Source organism: Neolamprologus brichardi, chromosome 16, assembly GCF_056152115.1.
Source record: "Neolamprologus brichardi isolate AB-2024 chromosome 16, ASM5615211v1, whole genome shotgun sequence".
Taxonomy (NCBI): domain Eukaryota; kingdom Metazoa; phylum Chordata; class Actinopteri; order Cichliformes; family Cichlidae; genus Neolamprologus; species Neolamprologus brichardi.
The window spans coordinates 11,855,809-11,866,791 of record NC_142119.1 but is presented as its reverse complement, the minus strand read 5'-3'; the positions used below and the strand labels follow the sequence as shown (position 1 = coordinate 11,866,791).

Genomic DNA, 10,983 nt, shown 5'->3' with positions numbered 1-10,983 from the left:
ATGCAGGGTCTTTGGCTCAGAAGCTGGTTTTTAGCTTCTCACTATAGCTAATTAAAAAATGACACAGATGGATTTGTGGCCTTGAATCTGGAGTTTGGGGTTTATATTAGTGTTATTTGTATTTTTTGTTCTTTACATTGATCTTTAAAAATAAACAAGCACTGGAGAGTGGTCAGAACATCAAATGGGACAATTATAGCCTGCTTGTCACGATGAGTTGTGTGGCTGTCAGTGGCTGGACCCACGTGCAGGACTCGGAGACAAAACATTAACTTAAACGACAGCTTTATTTGCTGGTGAGTCACCCTTGGCGATACACAAACAACAACTTAAACTAACTAGACTGGAGATGCTGAAGGTAGACGACAATGAATACACACACAACAAACATGGAGGACGCAACAACTGGCAGGGAAAAAACACAGGGCTTAAATACATACTGAGGTGATTAGGGAATGTGAAACAGGAGGAGAGCACAGCTGGGACTCATCAGACATGACATGACAAGGGGAGGCAAAACTCAACACATTGAGATAGTACACAGACTTTCAAAGTAAAACAGGAAACTGAACAGACGTGGACTAAACTAGGGGATACAGTGACAGAACAAGAGACACACTGACAGAAATGACTGTATACTAACAGAAGTAACACAGAACCACGACCTAAGAAGGAGAACACAAGAAATGCCAAGGACCTAGGGAGTTAGGAATACTAGCGACAGAAACCAAACCCAAGAGAATCAAAACACATCATGAAATCAAAGATAACTAATACAAACAGAAAAACACTGAGTCACAGACTCAGGACCGTGACACTGCTACTGGGTATATTGAGCCAGACTGTGTACCTGTACGTGACTGGATTGGTTTGTTTTGCCTGCTGAACAAATGCTAGCCTGTCTGGCTTTTTTGGGTAGTGAGAAAAATCAAAATGCAAAGTAAGTCAGATATGTTGATGAATTTCTAATTTTGGAAGGGTGTTTGGTGACAGAACACCTCCAACATGTCTGCCCCTCTCTGAACCTTGCTCTACCCAAAGTTTCTTCCTGTTAAAGAGAGTTTTTCCTTCCCACTGTCACTAAGTGCTTGCTCACTTGGCGTCCTTTGATTGTTGGGGTTTTCTTTGTATTATTCTAGGGTCTTTACCTCACAATATAAGGTTCCTTGAGGCAACTGCTGTTGTGATAAACTGAATTAAATGACAGCCAAAATTAGACAGCAAGTATAAGTTTCTGCTTTGGATAAACAAAATGTCAGTATAATTTGAATAATGTGAGCACTGATCCAGGCAAATATACAACAACTTCCAGTGCAAGTTTCCACCCAGCATCCTCTTCACCACAGTGACAGTGGACAGACGACACATACTCAACTACAGTGCTCACATGGAGCTAAAAGAGAATTAGATAGATCGGAGAAGTCTGCGCAACATTTTTCCACAATTTCTAGAATCAGAATTTCAACATTGGATTGAAACATTGCATCTAGGGTGGGTAAATGTCACTTTATCTTATGGTATCAAAAGCTTTTTGTAAGCTCAGAATAAGGTCAAGTATAAGCAGTCAAAGACTGCTCCTTCTGTTCTACTCTTAACCCCCTATCTGTTGTTAGCCTAGCAGCGTGCCTTCTGTCTGCACTCAGGGCAGGCTGTTTGGCCAGGTCTTGTTATTTATCCCTCCTTCTCAGTGCTCATGTACTACTTAGAGTGAAGGAAGCCTTAATAGACCATATGCAGCTGGGATAAGGCGTGCCACAGGTAAGTGGCTACTAGAAAAAAGTTCAAGTGGTAAGAGGTTTTTCCAAGATGACATGCCATAAATGAAGCTGATAGTGAGGGAACCCTTCCTTCTTTCTTTTTCTTTTTTTTTTTTTACCTTTTACCAAGATGCCACAACGAGAAAGTATAATTCACAGTCTCTTTCACACCACTAAGCCAAGGCAGTGGTCTGGTAACTGTTGATACTTGTTCTTTACTTGTGCTTTCAGGTGGCACAGGGACTATGGCCATTTGAAAGCTGTTTGAGCAGTAGTCTGTTTTAATAGTAGCTGCACTGAAGCACAAGACTAAGCCACAGTCTCATTACAAGATCAAATATGATTGATTCTGTTAAGCAGCAGAAGTAAAGAAGAGTTTATCACCCATTCTTTGTACCTTTTCAAAGTGAAGGAGTTAAAGAGTGATAGGCATTGGACTAAACCACTGCCAGGGATATGAAGGGGAGTCCGTTTTTTAAACACTTATAAGATATAAAACCTGAATTTATTTCATAATCATCATCGCATTCATTTTAACAGGGAAAAATAGAAGAAGATTAAAATTAAAATTCTAGCTCTTGTTGCAAAGTGCACATAAAGAGCAACGATATGACTAGAAAATAAAAACAGTATTTATTGACAATTTCTCATAAATAATAAAAATCCATTTTATGCCCTATCACCAACCCAGGCCCATCACACAATTCAGAAGCATTAAAAATGTCTTTGCCCCTTTGCTCTACACCTGACACATAACGCTCTTTACAGCTGCACATCAATCTTCAACATTGCATCATAAAGAATTGTGTAATATTGTTTTTGTATGCGTTTCCGTTACGTTACAGACTCTCTTGCCGTCTGATTCACCTGCTAAAATAGACAGCACAGAGTTGGAGCTGCTTCTTCGACTTCAGCATGGGATCCTAGTACTTCCTGCACCACTGCTCTTTAAACAGGAACATCAGCTCATGCTATGTTTGCACCTTTCTGCTCCATGCCTCAGCATTAGTCATCCTCTATTACTCATGTGGCGTGTATTTGCGAACACACCGGGAGAGCACCGAAGAGTTCCTGCCTACTAAAAAATGCAGCTTAACTTGATACAAAAGCAGTCAGGGTGTGGGTGCCACAGAGGACCATTGAGCCTGAATTCTTTGTGTTTGTGTAGCTTCACTCTCGGTAGTTCTTTTCTCCTGTTCTTGGCATCATTTTAATTCTGCGGGATTTACTTGTCCCAGTTAAAGTAATCCAAACATGTGGAGTATCAGCGGTCTTTTTATTCCTCAAGCTGGCAGGTTTGAGGCTTGTCTGGTGGAATTTGTGACTCCATCTGCTGGACAAATTCTGTTACATGTGCCGGAGTTACAAAGGCCACTCTACTGCAGACTCTTTGGGGTGGCAGGAGCTGATTATTTTACACAAAGTTGAAATTTCTCCATCCATTTTCTTTCGCTTATCCGGGGCCGGGTCACAGGGCAGCAGCCCAAGCAGAGAAGCCCAGACCTCCCTCTCCCCAGCCACCTCCTCCAGCTTGTCCGGAGGAACACCAAGGCGTTCCCAGGCCAGCCGAGAGATAATCTGCCCCTGGGCCTCCTCCCGGTGGGACACGCTCGGAAAACTCCACCCAGGAGGCATCCTTGTCAGATGCCCGAAGTTGAAATTTATTAACCTAAATACTTTAAATGTATTTAAGCAAAAAGCCCCACCTCTTTCTGCAGCAGCGCTTTTTGGAGCTTATTTACACATCATTTAAAAAAAATTATTTAAAACCTCTCATGGAAACATCCCAGTGCTATTGATTGCTATTAGCTAAAACTGAGGAAGACACTTACGGCCTTTACTATATTTATGTCCATTCCTGAATATATCTGCCAGCATGAAAGTGTAGAACATTAACTATGAAGGTTTCTATGTAACTACGAAGGCCAGGTTTCACTCGAAACCCTGGCTGATTGTGACCCACACCCGTTTTCACACCTTGGCTCATGTGATTAGGTAGAGGGTCATTAGGGGGTCCTTTTGTCCCTCTTTGGGGGGATAATCCCACTGGGTTTAAATCTGGGACTCTCCACCATTTGATCTTAGAACTGAAGAAGCTTCTCGGATGAGAGGTGAAACGTCTTCAAGCAACTTAAAGAAGTCCAGACGCTTTTCTTTCCAGCTCCTTAGATTAACTATAAAGTTTTACTTAGTATTTTACTTAATACTTAGTATTGATGCACAGTTGCTTATAAAGAATAACACAGCTAAACTTTTACTTTAACATATTTGGAGCTTTTTTTTTGCTGGCATGACACAGATGTCACAGTACAAGTTTACCATGTAAACAAACTGTAATGATTAATCTCCAGACACCAGGGGGCACTGCAGAGATGCCTGACGACAGTTTCCCAATGTCTGCAGTTTTTGCTATGCACTTTAGCAAAGTGGACATTAAATATCCTAATTAGAGAAGTGAGTTTTCTTGAATGCATTCTGGCAACAATTGGAAGATGTGTTAAAGTTAATCTATTATGGGGTTTTTTAAAAATATATTTTCTCCTCAAATATGGCAAAAGTTTTAAATAATGGTGATCAGTGTGTGTAGATGTAATCACTGTGAGCCTAAAGCTTAGATTCAGACTGCTCTGAACACTTCCTTTTTTTGCTATGCTTGTCCAAAAATCCTTATCTACTTGACAATGTGACTGTGGTGAACAGCGCCACTCCTTGGCTGCTGGAAGAACATCTCTGAATGAAAACGATATCAATGCGTTAAAAAAAACAAAAAACATTTTTATTGAGACAAAGATTAAAAAACATTGAAACACTGATTATAAAAGAAGACAGCAAGAAAAGATCCTACATTTTAGCACACACACACACACACACGCACACACACACACAACACACGCAGTGTAGTGAATCAGTTCATCTCTCTTCCCACCACTTGCCCTCTCTCTTCTGAAACTGCAGGCATCCTTTTATGCAGCGTCACCAGCCAAACATGTACTCCATCGCCTTGGAAACAAAGCTGTCATCCTTCCTGGGTGTCTGTTTGTCTGCTACCACCTAAACACAGACACGCATGCATTTATAGTCAAAGAAAAACAAGAAGTCAACTCTTTTAAAGTTGACCAGACTAAACCCTTGGGTAAAAGTTCACCTGGTAGTCACTGCCTGAGTTCCTGTAGGTGGCGCTGAGTGGTCTGATTGCAGAGCGAGGGGTGGTAGGGAGCACGGAGGAGGAGAAGGAGGAGGAGACAGGAGTAGAGACAGCCTCAGTGCTGTCCATCACGCTCTGAGAGACAGATAAACGAACTTCATTGCTACTTCAAACTCAGTTTCACTTAGTGTGGACAATCGATCACAGGACAGACAGGAGCAGGAAGCAGCAGGAACCCAACCTTGTCTATGCAGGGTTTGACTCCCACCATGATGGAGTCACCGAACACCTTTCCATCTTTGGACAGTGCTTTCCTGGCCTGAAGTCTGGACTGATACTGAAGGTGCATCCAGTTACCAGGAGACGCCATCTGTCAACACGTCATCAATACGTTAAGTTAGTTCACAGCAATACACCTCAAACTCCAGTTGCTTCTCTGGTTGGGCTGCGACTCTTCTGGGCTCTAAATCACAAACACCATCCAACACTGACTCAGGGCTCCAACAGCCTGTCTGTGCTCTGATTTCAGGGTGTTCAAATACACTGACTGTCCGCTCTAGACCACAGACAGCATAACAGACAGATGCAGCTTCCAGGTCTGAAAAGTGAAGCCAACAATGAAGCAGTTTTAAACAGTGTGTGGTTTCACCGTCAGACTCACTCATTGCACCTGATTTCCAAATACCAATACTGTGCAAGTGCAATCATTTCACAGATGATTTGTAAGCTGTGTGGATCAACTCTCACCGGTAACAAACAACTTTTACACTTTGGTCACTGACTCAACTTTGAAAGATCTCAACAACCGAAAGATCTGAACCATCAGAAAATTTCTGCTACAATGTCAGACTTCACTTAGTCTGTTGGTGCTTGTTCAGAGCCAATACTAGGAAAGTGATTAAGAAGCGATGCAAAACCAGCAGTCATAAAATGTTTTTGATAGACATTTCATCCGTCTGTAGGAAATGGCAGCCATCAGGGCCTGTGGTGGCTAAGAGGTCAAGAAAAACCACAGTGACTTAAAAAGATTCAGACATGACCTTCAACGATGCTCAGTAGGAAACCTTTCCTGCATCCTCAGCATGAATTTCAATGCCTAAAGTTTAGAAATAAACATCCAGAGGCGTGATGCATTTTGGAAACACGTCCTGTGGACTGACGTCATTAAAACAGATGTTTTTAGCTCAACAAGTGTTGGTTGGTAGTTAGGGCCTGTGCTGCAGTCACTGGCACTGAAAATACAGTTAGGTCCACAAGATGTGACCATGCATTTTGGTCCCATCTCGACTGTTTGATTTAAACGATAAAAAAGTGTCACCGTCCATATACTTATGGACTTAACTGTATTTCACTGTTAGCAGGTATAATGGATTCAGTTAAACACCAGAAATGTCAGGAAGCAAACATGTTATTCTGCTCTCTCTCTTATGTACTGTGCCCTGCAGTCATGTGGCCTCCTGCTCTGCAGCTAGTGATGGTGACCTTGTTCTGCTCTGGAGGTCTGCTGCGATCCGGAGGGACAGGCAGGTCATTCTCGAGCCACTACAGCAATTTCATCCATGGGACGATGGACTGACTGGAGAAGTAGCTGATTATATTATGTAACAGAGTTTTTGTTCCTATGTATTGGCTGGATTTCTTAGGTGTATTTTATCACAATTCTTTTCCAGGAGGACTGGGATTAAATCCCATGAATCCCACTATATGATATAGTGCCCATTTGATCAGACACAAATATCCTGCAGTCTGATAATGATGTGCGAGTGTCTCACCGTGTGTTTGAGGATGTTTCCGTATTGAGCGAACTGGAGCAGGATGTAGGAAGCCGAGGCTGGAGGGAAGCTAAAACACACAGACATACCTTTAATGTACACAGAGTGCATTTAAACTGCAGTGTGATGAAGTGTGAGCATAAATACCCAAACACTGTGACCCAGGTCTGGTCCAGCTGGTCGTCAGATGACAAAGACTCTCCCTGAGTGTAGAAGGGGTCCACCTGAGCTGGAGACAGACACATCTGCTGCATGCCTGTCGGGACAGATATGTTACCCAGTTAATCCCCATAAATCCCACTGTGAGCAAAAGAATAAACCTTTTCAGTGCCAACACAGACAAAGCTTTGTGCACTGATGTGTCAGTATCTGCAGCTGCAAGTGTTATCAGGTTTTACAGCAACAAACAATGAAAGAATGCAGGTAAGCTACTAGCTACCAATTCTCCTAATGTTTCAGTGACAGTAGAATGAAAGTAGGATGGAAACCTTGTAAACTAGAAGATAGAGAGGAAAAATACTAAACGTGGCTGTCTAGTGATTTACAACCACGTTCTAGTTATATTCCCACATAAAAGAAAAGTTGCAAAGTGTCTGTTTTGCTGTTTTTATCACCATCCAGCAGCCACGTCACTATTTGTCTTGTCTATTAATACAGAAAAAATTATCACAAACAGACTTCATCCGTTTTGCCATCTTGATGCAACAAAGTTGCTTTGAAGCCAGCAACTGACTGCGAGACATCCCAGCCCTGCATCTTTGAAGCAACTAGCCTAAAGAAAACATGGCCTCATATTTGTTGCATACTGTCGCAATAATTATGGTTGTGCCACGGTCTCATACCACCATTTTCCCTTAGTGTCACTGTGATCAAAACGCAATCTAAATCTAAGCTAGTCAAAAAGTAAGAAAAGAGTAACATTTTCTAATTAGTGCTACGACCAACACTCTGTTTCCCTTTATAAAACCGAATATGCTTTTGTAATGCCACTGACCATTAACTGTCTAGATAAAAGTACCACCAGGAATTCCACTTCTCCCATTTACAACTTCCACTAAGGGCATAAGCGTGATGAGTGAGAGGATTTTGGGCAGCTCTGGATATAGATCTGTCACTCCATAACTGAGCAGTGAACCAGTGCTACAAGTGACAGTAATAATTAGTCTAACCAACTTCATATTTCTGGTCCCGTCAAAGTTTGATTGTTGACTTAGCCGGCTAATCCCTCACTTCACTAGCTACAATGACTTCTGTCACCAGCTGCTCTTTTTATTTATTTACATTTTTTTTAAAAGTACTCTCAGGAAGCCATTGTTTTTAAATGTTTCTACAAAAAAAATTATCCTTGATGACTTCTAGCCATTGCGACGCATAACACGAGCATTACTGTTAGAAGTTGTTGTAAAGTCACTACGAACAGAGTAGTCAGCAGTGTCAGTGTGTACCTGTTCCTGGAGTGGAGGCCTGACGTGCTGACAGAGGAGACTGCATGACTGGGAACGACTGTAGAGAGTTAATCAGACAGAGGAACATGTTTTTAAAAAGCCTTTTTCACATGTCATCATGAACTTTCATCAAACACAAGCACTAGCCAGTCATCTGGCCTGTAATGAGCCTTGTCACACTGGGTTTTTTTTGGTTTGCATCATTGCCTACTTTATGTTTACTTGCATCATGCACATGATCACCTGCTCAGGAATCAATTGTGTGCCATTCAACCACCTGTATCTATTCCTGAACATCTGTGAACATATGAAAATTATATTGACCATGCATGATGATGTACAGAAATTAAGTCACCATGAAATGCTATAAGGCCTCCATGTTTCACCACCTTACTGAGGGTAGAGGCGTTGCTGTTTGTGAAAGATCCCAGGAGTTATGCCGTTCTGTCCCAAACTAGTCCTGGGTCTAAATGTGATTCAAAAGACACCTCTGAAGAAGAATGGCACTTGTGTCACTGGACACAAGGTGACTGTGTCTGACCCCCCCCCCGCTATTGTCTTGGTTACAAATGCTTACCCACCTGTCTGTGTGCAGCAAGAGGTGTCGCTACAGTAACCAGGTCGTCATGGATACTGCGAACAGGTGGGGCTCCACTCTTGTCTTTGGGTGTGGGGACAACAGGCTGCATGGCAGAACCTCCACCACCACCACCTCCTCCTCCTCCATTTAAAATAAGTTAAGTATGAATATGAGTCACTAATTAATCTAAATAATCTAAAATATAAGCTTTAGACAACAATCAGGTATGTCTCTTCTTCCACTCACCTCGAAGTGTGCTTGTGCTATCCGCAAGTGGTGAGGCCAGGCTAAAAGGGCGAGGCTGTGGGCTTGCTGGAGCTGGGAGGTCACCCATCAGGAAACCGGGCAGAAACTGAGCCCCAGAGGTTGGCTTAGGAGAGGTAGGAGAGCCCAGGGTCATCGGCTCTGAACCCACTGAGAGACAGGGATAATTTAATGACAGACGGTCCAAAACAGCCATTAATAGAAATGCAGCTTTAGAGCTTAGATGCTAGTATATTATTATGAAGCTTCTGATAGCATGTCTTCACTCTGACAAGTGGGAACAAATGCCCCAAATCTAGGTGTTTATTATCAATGTTAAATCTGGAGATGAACGCAAATTGGTGTATATTTATTTGAATAATGCTTTGTGTAGAGGAATCTTAGTTACTGAAAAAACGAATGTTCTCATGGTGTGAACTTTATTGTGAGCCATGAGCATATATTTTTTTTTTAACTTATTCTCTTGTCTTAGGACATCCGCAATTTATAAAAATCTTAACTAATGATTAAAGTATTCATCTATCTATCTATATAAAAAAAAATACTAAAATACAGCCACTTGTGGTCGACACATGGGCTTTTTTTTTAGTGCTTTACCTTCTACAGCATAGGTGTCAAACTCTGGCCCGCGGGCCAAATTTGGCCCTCAGACTAATTACATTTGGCCCGCGAAGCCATACCAAATCACTATTAGAGCTGGCCTACTGGTATTATACAGCTAATATATATATTGTTTAGTATTAAGCTTTGCTTGTTCCATATTCAGTTTTTCAGCAAAACGTGTTTGAGTCCATAAGAAAAGATTCATTCTTATATCTGTAGGAATAAATATATTTCATCATCATCATCAACTTTATTTATAAAGCACTTTAAAACAACCACAGCTGACACAAAGTGCTGTACATTGGAACTGTAAAATAAAATTACATGAGATATAAATAAAAACCAAATAATAACTACTTCAATTAAAAGAGAAACTAAGTCTCACTGAGGTTAAAAGCCAAGGAATAAAAGTGGGTTTTAAGACGTGATTTAAAAGTGGACAGTGAAGGGGCCTCTCTAACGTGCATATTTCAATAAATATTAACGTTAGCCCGCGACTTTGTTCCAGTTTTGAATTTTGGCCCACTGTGTATTTGAGTTTGACACCCCTGTTCTACAGCGTTTACCTTCTACCTTCTTCTTCTAAAGCAAGAAAATTAGCACCGCTGCCCCAACACAGAGTTGACAGATGACATATGACGTGCTTGCCTAATAAAGCCATAAATGCCGAATAGCTAATACCATCAATCAGAACGCAACGGATTAAGATTTCTAAAAGTTTCCCTTACCTTGTAACTCCATCTCTGTTTCTTTCCTTTCTGGCCGCGATTTTCAAAAGTAGGAAGTGACGCTCGGAAAAAAGGATGGCAGCCGGCTAACGCGGCTAACAAAGCTAAATGATGTGTCACAATAACTCACTGTTACGGCACCGTAAACGCGACTAGGAGTCAGTGCTGTTTTTAAGGATCTAAACTGTTACAGCTGACCGATTTAAAATCTACTCTTTCAGTCCGCCACGGGGTGTTTCTGGAGTTCAGAGGCACTGGGAAAAGGCTGACGCTAAACTGGAAGTACTACAGCTTACTTCCGGCGAATTTAGAAAGCGTCAATGTGATGACGCGTTCAATGGCCCTGCGTAACGTCGTTCATTTGTATTTTTCTAATGAATGAAATGAACGTACAAAGAAAAGAAAATATCTGAGAGCTTTTATTTTCTTATACTTTTTTTTTTTTTTATCAACACGCATACAAGGGATTTGTTTTTAATGATTCTTCAATCTGTTTATTTTTGGCTTAACCGAAAACATTTAAGGGACTCAATAAAATCTATATACTATAGACTGTACTACACTTTTTTCTTTTGCTTCATACTGTAAGTGCTCCAGTTGTAATTCCGGGCTCGCTGATCCTATTGTAGATGTTTCACATTCTGACTGGGTCAGGTAAAATCTGACCCAGTCACATTAAACGAGGGAAA

The 10,983-nt window shown here is 41.4% G+C and overlaps 1 protein-coding gene across 1 annotated transcript; it reads right to left on the bottom strand.

Moving 5' to 3' along the window:
* Positions 1 to 4,519: 4,519 nt before the first annotated feature.
* Positions 4,520 to 10,584, bottom strand: nup35 (nucleoporin 35). The gene is made up of 9 exons (XM_006805997.3): positions 10,295 to 10,584; positions 8,946 to 9,113; positions 8,701 to 8,840; positions 8,120 to 8,177; positions 6,822 to 6,930; positions 6,675 to 6,744; positions 5,144 to 5,272; positions 4,903 to 5,037; positions 4,520 to 4,808 (listed from the first exon to the last, which is right to left on the bottom strand). The coding sequence occupies exons 1-9, from the start codon at positions 10,305 to 10,307 to the stop codon at positions 4,731 to 4,733; spliced, it is 900 nt and encodes a 299-aa protein (XP_006806060.1). The 5' UTR covers positions 10,308 to 10,584; the 3' UTR covers positions 4,520 to 4,730.
* Between the last annotated feature and the right edge of the window lie 399 nt (positions 10,585 to 10,983).